Here is an 18,844-nt window from a genome sequence, read left to right as displayed (position 1 = left end):
AACTCACCTATCGTGTTCTTTATCCACCAGATGATACCTGGCTCTGAAGGCAACCAGGTGAGCGTAATATGCTGGTGCAGGGATGGAAACTGAACGAGTACAGCGTACGTACGTATGACACAGCTGGTAGGTAAGAATCTGCAGTTCATCTGAAGAGAAACGATTGTCATCCCAGAGGACGTGGTAATGAGAAGGTCTGCTTGTTCCCTGGAGGCAGATCACACAAGACATCAGTATTTCAAAACCGTTTCTTTAAATTTCCACCTCTGCAGGTAAACTGCAGTATAACTGGCCACTTCTTCAAAAAAATCATGTGAGCAATTCTACATACTTCAGCAATTTTTTTTCCTTTAAAAATGCAGACAACCTCCCTCCTTGCTCCCCATATAACTAACCCCTTTGCATTTTTAGATAGGACCGCATTTTCTAGAATTTTATCCCTTTTACTGAAATTAAATGATCCTACTGAAACGCACTTCCATCTTGTGAAACTTAGATCTGACAAAAAGCCATCATATAAAGTAGCTTTAGGCAAAACATTAATAGCTAACACCAATCTAACTTGTGCCCCTATTGAACACACTTTCTTAGACAATATCAAATGTTGACTTTTAGTACCGTTTTTGATAAATAGTTTCTGACTGGGAAGAAGAAATCACAGGAAGATGTGAAACTACAACGGTGCTATCTAAATGTGTTAGTTGTTTCCTAGGAACTGGATGCATATTTCAAGAGTATTTAACACAAGAGGCAGCCCTGTAAAATAGTCCAAATACCTTACTGCCATTCAAAGCAGCCCACAGACGGGAGGGAAGCACAATAAACTAAATGCGCAGGGTGTGCTGCGCATCGATTTAGTTTCATTATTCCTTTCAGATTTTAACAATGACAGAAGAGCACTGTGGATGGCACAGATGAAAAGCCAAAATACACAGATGGAAGTTGTACCGTTTGCCTCCTGGTAAAGAACAGGAAATACCAACAGCCAGTGTTACCTTTGAAAGCTACCATCACACACAAAATGCTGTACCTGAATACCAGCATGACTACAAAGGTAAAAGTCAAACTCTGATGGATGGGTGATTTTTGTGTCCACTGTGGTACCTGCTGGAATGTTTCCACTCTTTCCAACCTGTGTGAACAGCAAATGCAAATATAGTAAGGCACACATTGAGTTTTTTCTTTTCAGCTCTATAGAGTAAGGAAAAAAACCACAAGAAAAAAAATCTGTAAAAAGTCAAGAAAGAAAAAGCAAAACTGAAATTTTGTTCAACTGAAAATCTGGAGTGTCTCTACTAGAAGGAAAAAAAGGATGAGCTGCAAAATCTTCTTAGAAGTTACCTACAAAGATTAGCTCTTCTGATTAAAGTAAAAAGATTTTCCTCTAACTGATTTGTCAAGTTCTTTTCACTTTCCCATTCCAGGACAGGTTATTCCTCTGTAACTTTTCTTATTTATACATGAAAGAGGACAATCCACAGCTGTAAGACAGGCCTCCTCTTCCCTCAAAAACACTTTCTTTCAAAGCAGAACTTAAAAATACTCTTTACTTTAAAACAATTCAACAACTGTAGTCATAGCATGTTATCAATATAAAAACCACCTTCATGTTGGCATTAGAAGTTAGCAAATATTGCCTTGAAGCTTAGTGGGCTTCAAATGCGACACAGGGAAGCCTGACAGAAGGAAAAAGAACATGAAAAACCCCATCTGTGAACAGAGGTTGGCCATTAGGGACTCTCCATTTACAGCAACGACTCCATCCTAGACTTGGGGTCTCCTCTCCACCCAGAACGCTGGAATCAAAAAAAAATGTTTTTCCTGCAATAACAACTAAGAAACACTCATGAAACAATTCAAGATGTCCAGTACTACAAATGATGTGCTGTGACACTTGATACGCCCAAACCAAACTCCATGTGTTTAAGACATTAGACACCTAAGATACCTTAAAAGTAGCGTTAATGGAAAAGAAAGTATTCCTGAAGTGCAGGTTTCACCTTACCTAATGATTTCAGTGTCTACAGCTCAGCTGGTAACCCAAGAGTCACTTTACAGTCAATGGTGACCAAACCAGTGAACTTGCTAGCACTTGAATCAGATGAAACATGCCTTCAAGTGTGTTGGGAATACTAAATGGATCTCCATTTACAACAGAGCGCCCGAGGTAACTGTTCCAGATGTAGACATATACATTATAAACCCTACTCTACTCAGATCAATCTCAACCTTTGAGGATCTTGAGACAGTAAAAAAACTGAAAAAAAACCCTGAAAACTTTGATGAATTTATAAAAGGATGAACCAACTTGTTGAAAGGCACATCCTGCTGACGTTTCATAAAAGCTTCTTGCCGGTTTATTATATGGGACAGAAAATGAAGGTTTTCCTTTCCAGGCAGCAAGATCTCACCCACTGTGTTATGTAGTTCTTCAAGCAAGTCTCTTACTGTTTAAATAAGCAGTAACAGGTAACTTGGCTGCCTGCTAGATACTTGCCGGCCACAGTTAGAACATACCCGTTCTTTTGTATCTGTACAGAAGAGTCTGGTGTGATGCCTTTTCTGCACAACTATAAATGTAATTCCGGGCTGGTAATCCTTTTCTAGTTTAATGCATGCTTCTCTGATAGCCAGCAATTCATGATGAAGAACCTGAATCATAAACATAAAGAGGTATGATAAACATGGAAGATAGCTATCTTATAGATTACTTTTAGTTATCTACAGAATAATCTTACTTATCATGTTCCATCTTGCATTGTCACTCAGAGTAATGAGATGTTGAACCATGCAGGATCAAACCTTAATTTCTTCACTTAATGAGAATAAATTAGATCACCCGTTTCCTGAGCCAGGTGAGAGCTGGTTCCATATTTGTTCAGCTCCAAGCATGAGGCTTGGACTAATAAGCTGTACGTCAAAATCTTTTTAACTGCCAAATACAAATGAATGTTTAATTAGGCTGTTGACTATACTAATTATTTTTCAGACTGGTACAAGGGATAAAAATCCAGAATTGCTCAACTGCATGCTCTTTCTCAGCTCTGTGAACTCTCATGCAGGACTACAGGCATCAATAAAAACTGAAAGTGCAATAAAACAAAAATTAATAATTTGGGTTAATTATAACTTAAAAACTCAGTGAAAAACAGTGATAAATGGGGAAAAAATCAGAAGCTCACACAAAGCTTATTTTATTAATTTTATTTTACTAACTCACCTTTAGTCCCTTCCCCTTGGATTTTGAGAAGTTGAGTAAATTCTGTATGTTTTAAATTACATATCAAAATACTTGAAAGGAAAGCATAAGTAAGTATCTTTAAAATATTTAGAAAAAAAATTCATAAAATATGGTACTTGTAAGCAAACAAAATAAATACAATTAAGTATTTCTTGTCAATAGCCAGCTGAACATGAGCCAGCAGTGTGCCCAGGTGGCCAAGAAGACCAACAGCATCCTGGCTTGTATCAGCAATAGTGTGGCCAGCAGGAGCACGGCAGAGATGGTGCCCCTGTGCTTGGCACTGGTGAGGCCACACCTTGAATCCTGCGTTCAGTTTTGGGCCCCTCACTACAAGAGAGACGTTGAGGTGCTGGAGCATGTCCAGAGAAGGGCAACGAAGCTGGTGAAGGGTCTGGAGAACAAGTCTTAAGAGGAGCGGCTGAGGGAGCTGGGGTTGTTTAGCCTGGAGAAGAGGAGGCTGAGGGGAGACCTTGTCGCTCTCTGCAACTCATTGAAAGGATCTTGTAGCGAGGTGGGGGTTGGTCTCTTCTCCCAAGTTACTAGTGATAGGACAAGAGGAAATGGCCTCAAGGGGAGGTTTAGATTGGATAATAGGAAAAAATGTTTTTACTGCAAGAGTGGTCAGGCGTTGGAACAGGCTGCCCAGAGAGGTGGGGGAGTCACCATTCCTGGAGGTATTTAAAAGACGTTTGGATGTGGTGCTCAGGGACATGGTTTAGTGGTGAACTGACACCGTTTATGATTGGACTTGATGATCTTAAAGGTCTTCTCCAACCTACACGATTCTGTGTATTCACTGAATTTTATTGGGAATTAATTTAAAGTGACAGTGTGAAAATGCAGCATATTAATCCTGGTTAAAAAAAGTAGGAAAATTAGTTTTTCTTTACTGTCCAAGTTCTATGTGATACAGTTTTACAAATATCTTGAACAGGCTAGAGATGATGAACATAACTTGAGTGCTAAAACTGTATCATTTATAATTTTGCAAAGCAAAGTATTTTAAAGGGGAAATTTAAAAAAAAAAAAAAAACTACTCATGAAAAATTTGAAAACACTTTCCCTCCTCTGGGTAGAATCCAACAAATTTGTTGAGGGAAGGTTTGCTGAGGGTATCTTTTTTCATAGTTCCAAAGACATAAAACTACATTATTACCAGAAACCTACATAATCAAAACCTCAAAAAAAAAATACACCAAAACCCAAACCTGTTGAAACTGCCCCTCAGAAACACCATCTCTGTAGAAGATGATACGAGTTGGTTTAAATCTGGTTGACTTGTAGAACTGAATAAGCAACTCCCTGACCATGGCAGCCAAATCTTGAATGATTTCTTGGCGGTGCTGCTGGACCCGAACAGTGGCACAGTATCGATTAGGATGAGCATCCATGCTTCCTACAACCTGTTGAAAAAAATGCTTAGTATCAAACTAAACTTAAAAGCCCTTTAATAAAGGTATTTCGTGAAGATAGCTGCACTATCTTTTTATCAGTAGCTTGTAAACTAAGGGGTTGACCTAGCAAAGATGTAGTCAAAATCACGATGTGCTTGAAGAGCTTTGAATTCAGTCTAACTGTGATAACGTACCTTGCTGAAATGGAAAACTATTTTAAATCTGAAAGACTTATTTCCTATTTGCATCTACATATAGTTAAAAAAATAAATACAACTTGGAGCACTGATACCATGAAACCATTGACTTAGGACTGTAGCATCAAAATTTGAACTCCTGAAGACTAAGTGCTTTTCTGGGACACTACGGATGAACCCATGAAACTGAAATGCCAAGGCACCACAGAAATATTCACACCAAACACACACTGCTCGCCAAGGGAAAGGGTTTTTCTGTTTATGAAACATCAAAATTCATACACTGTATAAATGTCATGGGACTTAAAAATAAACAGACAGACAAAAATAAAAATCCAAATTCTGTATGTCAAAAATCACAACTAAGCACATCTCCATTCCCTTTTCCCTGGACACACACGTGTAACTTTTTAAAACAGATATTTGTTTATTTAACACCACAGGCTAAGATACTGCACTTACTGTCACCAAAGATCTTCATTATTAAATAAGCCAGAGCAGCCATTACAGGTGTTTGACATAAAGCAAGTCAAAGGCCTTTCCCTGTATTTCAGGAGTACATTTCCAAGAGATTACTGCACATTTTGTGTTGTCAGGAAGCTTGAATCCCCAAAAAGCCACAGCTGAGCCAGCCTAGTTCCCTATCAGTAATGGATGAATTCTTTACGTTTTTAACTGCTGATAAAGCAGGTTTAAACATGCATCAGCTTATTGCAGGTTGCTGATAAATATCAGCTAATAGAAAAGCTCCTCTGTGTATTAGCAGCTCAGACATTTTACAAGCTAATAAACACATTTAAGTAATTAGTATCAGAGCAAGTTCTCCAAGGTTTCATTAGATTCCTGCAGAAAAATAATTTATAATGCTATAATTAGGCAGTCAATAAATGGACCGCAAAAAAATTGAAAGTAATAAAACGCATTAGAGCTGAGCAGCAGGAGAGAGCAGGGGTTAAAGATCATTACACAATTTACTCACTGCAGCAATGGAAGGCTTTTTCCCATCTCCAGCTGGCGGATGAGTTACATCTGCACCAAGGAAGATGACTGGCTGTTGAAATACTGGCGGTCTGATAAAGAGAAAGCAAATTTGTAAAAGCAGCAGGGCTTAAGCTTAATAAAGCACATTATAACTCAAGTAAATAGCACTCGCAGTGACTCAGTCAGCAATTCGTAGAGCTGGTCACTTGTACTGTGACAGTAACGGAGGTACTGATTAGGGTTCTCATACCAAATACTTCTGGCATATTTTTAAAGCCTAGCTAATTGTTACTTTTCGTTAAAAAGGAATGAAAAAAAAGAAATCCCTTTTTTTTTTTTAACTTGGAGAATTGCAGCCTTTATTAATTAGACCATAGAAAAGAATAAAAGTTGATTCCTTAGCATCAAATAGCATCTGAGAAAATTAAAGGACTGTGCACATATACAGATGCTATGATTTTGTTTCTGAATAGAAAGCCAGCAATAGTAAGGAAGCACAAAAAATGTGGATGTCATAGGTATTATCTTAGAAGTAGATTTAAAAAAACAAAAACAAAACCAAAACGACTTCAAACTTTGAACAAAGCTTTAAGACATTAATCCACTGCATTACGAGTGGAACACCAAAACGCTACTCTATTCCTCAATAAAACAATTTTAAACAGGCAATCTTAGGCTACCAGAATTTTGTCATGGCGGGGGAATGGTTATGTAGATGGATTCAGCTGTTTTTCAGACCTTCTCTAAAATGGAATTTGAAGGTAATTTTAACAATGTAACTTACAATGCAATTATACAAATAAAAAGCTGTTCTATTCCCATCCCGTCAACCAACAGAAAATAATAATTAAAGAGTTCCCTTTTAAATACCCAAACGCTGCACTTTTCCAGAATGCCTAGGTGGTGTGTGTAGTTGTGACATTCCCCCCCTTTACTTAACCCTATTTTAATGAATGCATAGTTTATTGGTATCATGAGCAGAATTCAACTTTCTGGTCATGTTACTGTTGTCAACACATGCCACTTAACAGAGACCTTAAGTTTATGAATCCAGCATAAAACTACTTATATCATGTGTGTTTCTGTTTTGTATCCACAGTAGCATCTTTAACTCCTTCTTGAAAACCAAAACAAAAACCAACAAAAAACCCACTGCCGCTTTTTGAAATACGATGATTTTTAGTTGCTTTAATAGTAGTCTCCAACAATCACATTATCCAGGTGAGTATATTTAGTTCAATAAGCAGAATTTAACAAGATACACATATACCCCTTCTGATGATGTGTTCTTTTTCTCCCCTCACTAAATATTTGGTTTTGGATTGTTCCTCAGCAGCTGCCTTCTGACTAGCCTAAATATATCTTAAGGCAAATTTGCTTATCTGTGCAAACCAGAAGGTTGACGACTTTGAAACAGGCTCCCAAGAACATAGCAGGTTATCCCCTGAGCTCTCCCTACAACTTGAAATGTAATAATTGTAAAAGTGCCATCTTGTTACTGACTTAGAAACCTAGTTATTCATTTTGATTGAAGTAGCTTTATATATCTTTATGCTAGCCTTCTCCATCCTGCACAGGTAAGGCAAAACAAGCTATATTTCGTTCATTCTTCCATTACTATTTTTTGTGACTGATTTTTCAGTAAAACTGATGAAAAGTTTGAATTTAAGATCATTTGTTTTAAGGTGAGACACAAACCAAATACAGCCTTTAACAGCAGGGTCTTTTTTTTTTTTTTAAACAAATAAGAAGATATTTATTTCACTCCCACGCAACTCTTAAGCAGGACTTCAGTGACATGTCAGATACAGAATTCAATAGTATCAAAGCGACTTCACAGAATATAGTCAGAGTATAACTAAAATTTATTAATGGAATACTAATGAGAAATTGCAAGGTAAACTGGACCCGGAAACCACTTAGAGTTTTCTACTCCCAGCTTTTGGCTTTTTAAAAGCCTATGTAAGTTAAGACATACAACAAAATGAAGAATCTTGACCACAGTTAAACTATAAAGGAAAAGGCACTCCTCTTCCAGATGGGGTTTGTTTCTGAAAACCCAAGGCAAATAAAATATTACACATTTTTCATTCAAATGAAAGTTGTATACTCCAAAGGTCAGATTACAATAACAGTATTTTTGTTACAAATTTCATCTGGAATAAGTATTCCTCTCCAGTCTTTGTAACCTAACTGTTGTAGGCCTATTTATTATTAGAAGCCAACAGATAGTTTGTCTCAAGAGTCACTTAAACTACAGTGCTATGACTACAGATAAAAGCATCCAGTTATCTTAATAAGACGCATGTTCTGTTTTTGATACAATACCCTCTTTCTCTTTGAAAGCCGGCTTACCTTCCCTGTGGCAGTAAAATATTATTTACGCCTCCTAACTTGACATTTATTTTCAAGCAAAGGTTAGACAGAGTTTGCGGTGTTGTTCTTTGCACATTTTTCATCTGAACACACTGCGTAGCCATTCCCAGCACAGTGTCGCCAACACGCTTCACCTCCGCTGCAAAACAAAACAAAAATGTGCATATTGCAAATCAATCAATGTAGGAGATGCTAATTCAGTGGCAATTAACTAAACCTAGAGTTTTAGCAAAGTGGTCGTTGGGCTTAAAGAAAGCCGAAGAAACCTAACCCCCAAACCCAACCCCAGCCTCCATTAAATCTCCTCCCAGTTCTGTACTGCTCCACCTGCCGACAGCGCAGTAACTGGGTCCTAAATATAGCTAAAGGTGCTATTGCATTACTTCAAGAATGTTTTTAAAATTACAGTAATTATAATTTTAGAATTATAGTGTTTTATCACCAGCATGGAAAAACCTTTAGCTAATGAAGTAGGTCATGTCGATAATCTAGGATGACAAGCACTTGTTTCATTATTAAACACTGGACTAGCAACACAAACTTCATAGTAATGTGCTGAGTAATATTTAGCCAACCAGTTTATCAGTTCCACCAGTTGCATAAAAAGTGGCAAGTTTAGCAGAGGATGGCCCATAAAAAACTCCAAAACAAACTCACTAAGAACTGCGCCATTCAAAAAGTTAAAAGAAATCCTCTGTTTAGAGGGTTTTTTAGGGTTTTTATACAATTTTTTATATTTTAATTTTATTTTGTAAAATTTTTAGTAATTTTTGTAAAATTTTGTAAAATTTTTAGTAAAAATTGTTAACAACAAAATTGAGGCTTAAAGGCTTTAAGAGAGCCATACTCCCATACTCAGGAAAAGAATAAATGTAGGCTCCAAGACAGGCTCAAAGAAGATGCAACCCCCCGGTGCAACAGGAGAGGGAGAGAGGCTTTTTGAGGAGCAGGGTGAGAAGAGGAGAAAACACAAGGCTGTGGGTATAGAAAGTGCAAGAGTATGGAAGTACACAGGGAGAAAATAAAGAGATGATTAGAGGGGACAGAAAGAACTATAATTAAAGATAATGACAAGGAAAGCAGATGACAGTGGTACCACATCCTCTCACTGGTTAAGCAGAGGAAAGAGTCCCCTTTTAATGCCAAGCAGGAAAAGTGAAAATGTCATCTTGCACTGAATTTCTATTGAACAAATTAGAGACGAGCCACTTCCTTTGCAAGGCTAAATTCAACAGGGAAAAAACATACTATTTCGCTAAAGTTCCTTTTTTAATCTCTCCTTTTATTTTATGAGAGATAATCTTGGGAAGAGAAAGCTAGGAAATTATTTTCTGCTATATTAAATTGGTGAGGGATTCAATAAAACAAATCTACAGCTGCTTGGTAGATCTGAGCCATTTGAGAAGAGAGTCCATGAAGCTATGGGAGAAAAATAATGGATGGTGCTGCAGTTAGGCAAGGTAAGTGAAAGAAGGAGGAAGGCAGGATAGGAAAAAAAATGAGCAGTCTTGCCTAAAACAAGCTAGTGAATCCAAAATGTATGGTTTATCTAAAACATATTAAAACCTACGTGTATGTCCTCTGTAAAATGCACTAATTGTCAATCTGTTTAAAAAAAAAATAGTTTAAATTGCTGAGTTTTCACCTTCCATGCATCTGTGTCCTCACAGCCCAGGACTTAAAAACTAGAAAAACAGGGAAAATTAACTGGCAGAAATCTTCTCCGTCACTCAAGTTTTTTTGCCAGAGGGTGACAGTGTGTGAAAGCAAAGATGTTCTAAAAGCCACACTGTTCTTGAGGTCATTATTTCTTCAATCACTTGGAATTTTTAGCACACAAATTATAGTAAGTATATTTTAATCCACTGCATATCAATTTCATAAAAGCTCTGGTTTAGCTTTCTCACTTACAGACTGCATCTCAAATACAACCAACAGCAAGAATGTGGAAAAGCAAATTAAAAGCATAGACAAAAATAAAGAAAATAATTAAGGTCTTAATATAAAACATCATGCAGCACAAGAAGACGACTAAAATTAATTTATAGCCCATTCCCTAAATGGAATTTATATAGTTAAACCAGAATTAAACTTCTCTCATTCAGATACATTGCTAAAAATACATGAAATTGTGACTGAAACACACATGCTCATGATTTGCACTTACTGACCATAGACTGGCGTTTTTCCTGGCAAAATTACTACAACAAGCTGCAGCCCAGTATAAGTGTTCTTGAGGTGTCTGAACATGGGCTCCACACTGTCAGCTCCCTGCGCGTATTTACAGAAGCACGGCTGCCCCTGGATTGGCATTCCTGCGTCTCTGGAAATCTTCCTCAGTTGTTCTGTAAAGGACCTAAAGGATATAAATAAATACATTAGATTCTCAAGTAGCAAAATCCATCTTGTTTTTTGTTCTCATTTTTAATGGAAAAATCCTGTTGAACTTGCAGAGTTACGCTCTCCAAAACCCTGGGAAATTACCCCAAGTGCATCTTTAATTGACTGTGCCTACATAGTCACCAAAGGAAAGAAAGGGGAAGATGAAATACATGCATAAGTAACACCTCTACTAAAAACTCAATTTCCAAAGCAAATTCCCCCTTATTTGATCTTTCTACAGGACATACAGCATAAATTACTTTTTGCAAAAATACTGCAACGATGGTATTTTGGATAGCCTGCTCTACCATACTTCCATGTGGTGATACCACTACAGAAATGGCCAAGGTTTCTCCTTTGTCCTGGCAAGGAAAACAACCAACAGAAGTTACCAGCAATTGTGTCTCAGCAAATTGGTCTTGCATCAATAATAATGCACACAAAAACCTTGCTAGGTATCAGAGAAAAGGTGTATCTGGGAGGTGAAGACAAACCTTCTCCAAGGATGGTGCAAATATAAGTCACCCATTGTTGGAACTGGTAAGAAACAGCAACAACCTAATTTTGTCAGAGGCTTTTATCAGCGAAGACTGCTTCAGGCCCCCTGCCAGCTGGGTATGCTACGTTGCAGCCTGCCTCCTCCTCCTGGCTCTTGTTGACATGGTAGTGTTTGGCTATCTTTTCTTTTGAAGGGACACCAAGAAGACACTGTGCCTGTTATAAGCAAGACAATCAGAAGCACTTCAGTGCAGGAGTCTAGAGCTCTATAAAGTATCCCCAGTCTGGAAAGCATCTTCAAAGTCAATCTTCATCAGTGGCTTCTCCTGGTTAGATCCCTGCAGTCAGTGGTGCATGAGTAATCCATAAGTCCCATCCCCATAAAACAAAGGGAAGATGAGCAAGTAGTGAGGTGTCACAGTGCAGACCTGTAGAGCAGAGTACTTGGTGCCAAGGGACCAACACCCAAGCTACATGTGTTTCTGGGATTTTTCATGAGAGTGGCTGTAGTCTGGTGCAGTAGGCTGAACGTCCATTAGTGGCTGAAGGACATCCTCTAGCTCAATTTTATTAAAAAAAGAAAATAAATCCACATTGTACTCTTGAGACTGCTCCTTGATACAGAACATGGTATGGCAACTGGTGACCATCACTTCAAATACTCACTGGTGATCCAAACTAAAACTCCTGTGCAGACGCACCCAGAGACGTCCTCCTTCAGCACTTGGTTTAATGACCATCAACGTGTGATCCCAGGTAGCAACGCCTAACCAACATAAACGCTGACAAAGCCCCTTGTATTATTTTGAAGTGGATGCCCTCATAGGTGTCTAAAAAGTTGCTCATCTTCACCAAAGGGTGCCAGATAGTACAGTCTTACCCACTGAGAGGGTGTGAAGATTTAGTTTCTTCCAAACCCATTGTTACCTTCCATGAATCATAACAGTCTGTGAGCTTCAGCCCTGCAGCTTGTGGCTTCTTGCAGAAAATAGGCACATTAAGTTTTTTCACTGGCAAAACAGGCACATGCCACTATAAGCAGGAAGAGTCAATGGTAGAACATGCAAGCCTGAAATGGCCCGAGTTTTGAGCCTTTAGGTGTCTAAGAGGAAAGGTCCTCTCCCTGTTCCTGAGAGGTAAAAGCAGGATGATCATGAAGACTTTTATGAATTTTGAAGATGTTTACTCCTACGGATCTACAGCAGCCAAGTTCCAACTTGCTCGACAAGATGTAGCAAGAGGCAACAAGATGCAACTGGATGCAGCCATACTCCTAGTGTGAAGGAATGTCCTTTCATGGTAAGGACAAACTCCATCTAAACCATCAGATAATTTTATTTTGGCTCATTATGTTGAAGACACATCTCTCAAAACTGACTACCTTCTCCTATGCAGCATTTCCACTAGAAGCAACAGTGTGGAAGGGAAAATTCTCTGGCAGCTTAGTTGCTGCCATGCACCTGGAGAGAACAAGCCCCTAGCCTTACACCATGGGAAGAAAAGTAAAAGGTAAGATTCCCACTGTTTGCTCATCAATTGTTAGGGAAAAATTCCGAGGCTATTTGGCAAATCATCTAAAGGAACAGTTTTATGGCAATACCTTTGTTGTGAACAATCACTGTCTTGCATTCACCTTACAAAGAGCAGCTGAATCACCTGCTAGGGCAGCTGTGAGAGCTGCACTTGCCCATGCATGAAGGGAAAGCAACTGCATGCAAAAGAAGGAATTAGACAATCCATCTACACAGGCATGCACACTTTCCCTGATCTACGAATGGCAGATGTCACTTTTAACAAGTCTTTCAACAATCATGTTCCATCCAAAGAGAAACCAAATTTGAAAGTTTCATTCAAATGCTTAAAGTCAATAAAACAACTAGTCCTACTCATCTTCAAATACAGCAACTTGCACATTATTGTAACTCTAGAGGGTAGAAAGGTTTTGACAAAAGTTGGATTGCTTTTTAAAATTTTCCTTTTAAATAAGGTCTGCACGAATACTTCTATTCCATATAACCAGGAAAAGAACTAAAAACAACATACATGTTAGCTTTCACTCTGGACAAACGCTTGTCATTATATCATTTTGGTCACCTTAAACTCTGTCCTAAGGCCTCACTGGTCAGAAACCTGCCATATCGTATTAATTGCTTTTGGCAAGTCTGATTTGGAAGACATCATGATGCTAGCATCAAAATCATATTGGCATTGTTCAAAACAAAGAGACAGAACTTCAAAAGCGCTGTTAAAAGATGTATTGCCATACATTAAACAACTGAACAAAATATATCTTCTAAATAAGTGAAATGATATTTCCATACAGAATAAAATAAAATCACCATCTTATGAAACACACTTACTTAAGATGTACTTCAGTGCATTGGCGCTGGGGAGCAAAGCATGCAATTGCCCAAACCTTTATTTCAATTCCAGTGTGAAACTGTTTATTCCTCATGTCCCAGACTCCTTGAACTGGTGTAGCAATTGCTTTATTCTGGAAGTGGAAGGAAAAACAAAACAAAACAGAACACACTAATGCAAAAAATGATTCACGCTAACAAAGATCAGTTATGTTTCTGCTTCCTTCCAACAAGCAGGTTTTTTATATTCTCAGGTCTTTCCACTGTTCAAACATCTATCCTATCTCATTCTATCACTGTAGCAAGACAGCTTGCGAGGCTGGTGACTAATAAAAAGCTCATAAAAATAAAGATCATATCATTCATTTTTATTGTTGGTGGTTTCCTTTGGTTATATAAATCAGCAGAAGACAGCAATTACGTACAGAGAATAAGTCAGATTCACGCTTGGTACGTGATGTTAACAAGAACATACATTTCTATGGCGACTTTACAACTGCTCAGTGAACTTTCCAAGAGCAACTTAATTTAAGTAGTACCAATATTTTACACATCACTAAGTAGAGGCAAATAGTGGTTCAGTATCACTCACACCACTCTAGAAAAAAACGCGAACAAGCTGACAAGAGATGATCAGCTATTCAACTATGACCTGTGCAATACTTTTTTCTTCTATCAAGCAGACATTACTGTGATGGATTATCTAGAGGACAAGGGATATAACAAGACGACTAAAGTAATTCTGGTGATGTTAATTACCTTAATAAGTATTAGTACCCTGTAGATGTTTTAGACAAGTTACCACGATGTCTACCTTCTCATTAGGCAGCAACAGCTAAAATTTATAGGAATTCTTCAGGACACACACACAAGTTTGGTAATTAATTTTGCAAAAAGTTGTGTCTGCTGAAGGCAGTACCTCCCCCACTCTGACTTTCCATCACTCATCTGCTCTTAAGCTCTTGTTCTGTGTTCCCCTGGTGCCAGAATAGTTCATGAGAGCACTCTCCCTAATCAGGATCAGGCAAAGACAGCTGGGTTATCTTAACCTGTCAGTGAAGAAAGGTTTGAGCTAATCTGCCTGATTTTGTCCGAAGAGCTTTAGGTAGAAAACGAAAGATCCTCTCCCATGGCAGGTTTATGGAGGTAACAGTCTGAGTTGTGCATAGGGACAGAACTATATTCAGCTGGCAACGCATGCTCTAGGAGAGGTTCACCAGAAGCCTTCACAAATTAAGATATCCCAGCTATCAAAGCTGTCATCTTGCATAAAAACAGGACATGTTACATGATTGGCAGAAAATGCAGTTTCTCAAGGTTCTTTTGAAAGACACCACAGTGGGACGATTGTCAGAAAGGCCATCTGAAAACCCACTGTGAAGAAGAAATCTGTAAATACTCCAACAGAAGAGATGGCTCTAGAGAAAAACATGCTGATAGTGATAGTACCTTAAGACAGTTGTCCTAAATACAGCTGCTCCACCCAGAACACTCAAAGCCCACCACAAGTTCAGGAATATTTCAGAGTTAAGGGAGGAAAATTTAAACAGTAATAATTGAAGCTGTCTCTGTTCTTCTCCATTCACATTGATTTGAACCACTATTTGCAGCTTGCTTCTTGCAACACAATAAAAACAGTATATGAAAGAAAAATACACACATTTTCCTCTGAAGTTTACATAAACACATTTTTAAGCTAGGTTTACTTTCAGAAATAAAGAAGCAATTGAGGCAGATGCAAAGCAGCCATTACATTTAAGGACTTTCAAAACTTATAAATATAAGTTCTAAACATGACACCTATGATGACTTTATCCCACTAGACCCAGCATCATTCACTTAAAACCAACCATATCACAGCTGGCAATGGAAGCTATCAGAGATTGTACAGTGTCTGTTCAACATACCCTGCCTCCATAGAGGATCGAAGGAGGCTGTAGGACTCTACCAGTCACATCTGTCATTTCATCTTTGACCATTATTCCAAATTCACGAACATAAGGGTCGGTATTAAAACTTGCACTCCGCATCTAAAATAAAAAGAAATCAGATATTTCTTGCAGAAGTAGTAGTTCTTCATAGGAGATTTAAAACTTTCTAAGATAATGGTATTTGGGCACATAGCCCTTATATATGGGTGATGCCATGCATCCAGAACCTCTGTTAATTCCACTTGGATACACGGATGCCTCAAAATTTGAAATAAAGCACCAAAAAACCCCCATGAAAACATTTTGTGAGAATAAATTTCTCTAATTTATAGAGAAAGGCTTCTAAAAACAAGCTTATAACCTGTGTGTAGTACACAGACTATTCAGTATCTGCTCATGGTAAAAGAAAAATTAAGTCCATCACTACACTTTACACGTCTTTGACGGAACACTCACCAATTTGCTAATCTCTTCTTGACGGTCAGGTGCTGATCTGGCAGTTGCTCGAATCATAGTGGAAGTTTGATTGTCAGTGAGTTTCTTTATGCATCTTTGTCCTGCCACTATGTTGCACACCTAAAATATCCCCGCACAAATGAAGTTAAAATCACAATGCAACCGTTTTTTCTTTTCTTTTTTTGTTGCTGCACTCCAGTTTTTAAAGCTGGCTACTCAGAAAACTGTTTGGCAACATTTGAGCCTCTGGTGCCCTTCCCCCATTCCCAGAATGCAGTATTATTTAAAAGTTTACTTGCCTCAAGAGGAAGGTATGTGTGTTTCTGCTCCTGTCCAACTTGTAAACATGGAAGGTGAGGATAGCGTAAAACTAATTTGTGCCTGTCCTTAAAATACTGAGCTACAGTGCATTCAACTGTTTGTCCATTCTCCTGCTGAAGTGGGAATCTATTGGAAATGAAATACAAAAATAAGCCATTACTTTACGTAGAATACTTTCCCACACTTACTCAATACAATCCTTGGCCCAAGTTAAGCTTACTGAAGATTAAACCTATCTTGCTGAAATGATGGAAGTGTAATTCTATAATTAAGATTCCATCATTGCCACTACTGTGTGTCTTCTAACAGTACCACAGAATGCTACTTCTCTAACATTCTTGATACCTGAAGCTATAAAATTAAGTATCCTAAGAGGGGGTGCCTTAGAGACAGAGACTAATGTTTTCTGCTTATTTGGGATAGTCACTGTACTACATTTTATATGCCATGCACGGAAAATAGCAAGCTTTCTACGAGAGCCGCAAAACCAATTATTGCTTCAGAAATGCATTTGTGTCTCTCTGTACATTACAAATGCACATGTTTGCATATACTTATATCAAGATGGCATAAATAATACAATACATCGGTGAAAGAGCACGAAACAAAGCCCAAACACTTAAATAGCAGATTTAGATACTGATCAGTCATCTTCTTGTAAAAAATTGGTATCCATTTTTTTTCTTATCCTATTTCTTAAAAATGGGAATATGTCCATATTCAAGTTACCTGCAAATCTCTGGTTAAGGGTTAAAAATAAACAATTTTTTCCAGAGGAAAACCAGTTCAGTATAAGCAAAATTAGAAGCTGATCCCAATAGGCACTACTTTTTTACTCATAGACTACAAATAGAGCACCCTGCTCTTCCAACGCTGAAGAAATCCATAAATAACACCCCCCCCCCCACCAGGTTGAAAACAAAGCAATTGGTTTGAATGCCATGGTATTCATTACAGAGTAAAGAACAGAACAATTTTTCCTATGTCAGTAAGAAAGGCAAGATACTTTCCCAGCCTGAGATTAAATGTATGCTTAAAAAAAAGCAAAATACTTTACGTTTGGTGACTTGCTGGTCGTCTGGTGACGTTGCACACTCGGTACTTCCTTTTCATTTGTCCACAGTGTGTTATCTCCACCTTAAGACCTAAAAATTGGAAAACATGTATCACTTTCTTTAAAATCAAGGTGTCAGCCCCCTTAATTGCTACACAAGACCACTTAATCTGTGCAGTAAAGCTCTTAGCTATTTAGTACCTTCTCAGAGCACCAAAGGGTATCCCAGACAGAACTCAAAAAACCTATTTATAGTCTTAAAATTCAAAAACCCTGAGCTGCAGCCAAAGTTCAAAGAATTCTAGAAAGAAGACGAAACCCCCAAGCCCCAAGAGTTCGCAGGCAAAGCTGAACGCATTCTGTGAATTCCAATTCTGTACCTCCGAGCAAGTCCAGGATGGTGAGAGGACAAAAAGGGCACACAACTTCCTTGAAACAAAAATCTTGTTTATACTTTATGTCTAAACATACGGTGTCTGTGAGACCTCCAACCTTGAACTAATGAATTGGGGGAGAAAAAGCCACCCATACAGCCTCTAGGAGCCCATGGGAAAGAGGCCACAGGGCTTTCTTCTTTGTGAAGACAAACATCTGTTGCAACCCCCACCGGCACAAAAGCCGAGCCCACCTGAAAGCCAACAACTTCTATAAGAATAAGTTAACCGCCCCAAACCAGCAAAACACACATACCCATAAAAATAGTTTCTAATTTACCATTGCGCACAAATATAAGCTTGAATGCACCGTTTTCATTCATATTACTTTAATGCTTAGGCAGAAACAGATGTAGGTGGGCTATTAGAGATGGGAAGTTGAATGCGTGGGAACAGGAAAGGGAGCTGTAGATAGAAACTCCTCACGTATCTGCACGTGTGTGTAAACTCAGGCAGCTGCTGAGTAACAGCGCACATTCCCCTGCCTGTCAAAGCCACTAATAACTTGCCAAACAAGATATTAAACTTTCCACATAATTTCTTACGGCTCAAAGTGCCACCTATTTTGAAACCTTCAATAAATATCAAGTTTTCACAAGTATTTCCAAAATCTGTTTCACAGCATTTTCATTAAAAGATAAACTGTTACCTCAATACCTCAATTTACAACTAGCTTCGTGGCAAACTGGAGATGACTTCTAGCTGAAGAATGAAAATCCTCATGGAAAAAAGCAGCTGGCAAGTTAGTGCCTGATTATTTTTTTCAAAACATTTACAACCAGTAAAAAGTCAGGATTTATTTATACTTTTCTTGCTAACTTCTAGTTGGGCAAAGATGATTTTGCGGATATTTAATGGAAGCAAGAAGCTGCACAATAGATTTACGGAGTTAAGTTTTTTTTGAACTTGCTTCTTTCTGTCAAGCATATCATGAAGGAAGCACCTTGATTTTCCAGAAGAAAACTTCAGTGAACACAAAGAGTAAGATTCCTTCATCCTACTTTTTGATTCAGTCATCACATATTAGAGTAACTGTGATTTACTTCCAGGAGAGTATATGTATGAAATATACCAAAGTATGCAAAACCACATTGCTAAATTATTAATGAAATCTGGAATATGAAAATCTTGACATGGGTAATCGGAAAAAATTAAAATAAGGTAATTTAAAAAAAAAACAAACATGAAATTCCAGTCTTTGTAAAAGTTTTGAAAT

The 18,844-nt window shown here is 38.0% G+C and overlaps 1 protein-coding gene across 2 annotated transcripts in view; it reads right to left on the bottom strand.

Moving 5' to 3' along the window:
• AGO2 (argonaute RISC catalytic component 2) overlaps positions 1–18,844 on the bottom strand; it is a 68,136-nt gene that overhangs the window by 13,715 nt on the left and 35,577 nt on the right. For both annotated transcript variants that reach the window (XM_064442025.1, XM_064442026.1), the window contains exons 7-18: positions 17,198–17,285; positions 16,110–16,266; positions 15,820–15,930; positions 15,340–15,462; positions 13,433–13,566; positions 10,364–10,548; positions 8,172–8,331; positions 5,815–5,905; positions 4,453–4,647; positions 2,518–2,652; positions 1,031–1,132; positions 8–207 (exon numbers count right to left, since the gene is read on the bottom strand). In XM_064442025.1, the coding sequence (XP_064298095.1) occupies positions 8–207; positions 1,031–1,132; positions 2,518–2,652; positions 4,453–4,647; positions 5,815–5,905; positions 8,172–8,331; positions 10,364–10,548; positions 13,433–13,566; positions 15,340–15,462; positions 15,820–15,930; positions 16,110–16,266; positions 17,198–17,285 (1,681 nt within the window). The remainder of the gene's footprint in view (positions 1–7; positions 208–1,030; positions 1,133–2,517; positions 2,653–4,452; positions 4,648–5,814; positions 5,906–8,171; positions 8,332–10,363; positions 10,549–13,432; positions 13,567–15,339; positions 15,463–15,819; positions 15,931–16,109; positions 16,267–17,197; positions 17,286–18,844) is intronic.

This window comes from Phalacrocorax carbo, chromosome 2 (genome assembly GCF_963921805.1).
Source record: "Phalacrocorax carbo chromosome 2, bPhaCar2.1, whole genome shotgun sequence".
Taxonomy (NCBI): domain Eukaryota; kingdom Metazoa; phylum Chordata; class Aves; order Suliformes; family Phalacrocoracidae; genus Phalacrocorax; species Phalacrocorax carbo.
Note: the sequence above shows the minus strand (reverse complement) of the source record. Positions and strands in the feature narration are given on the sequence as shown.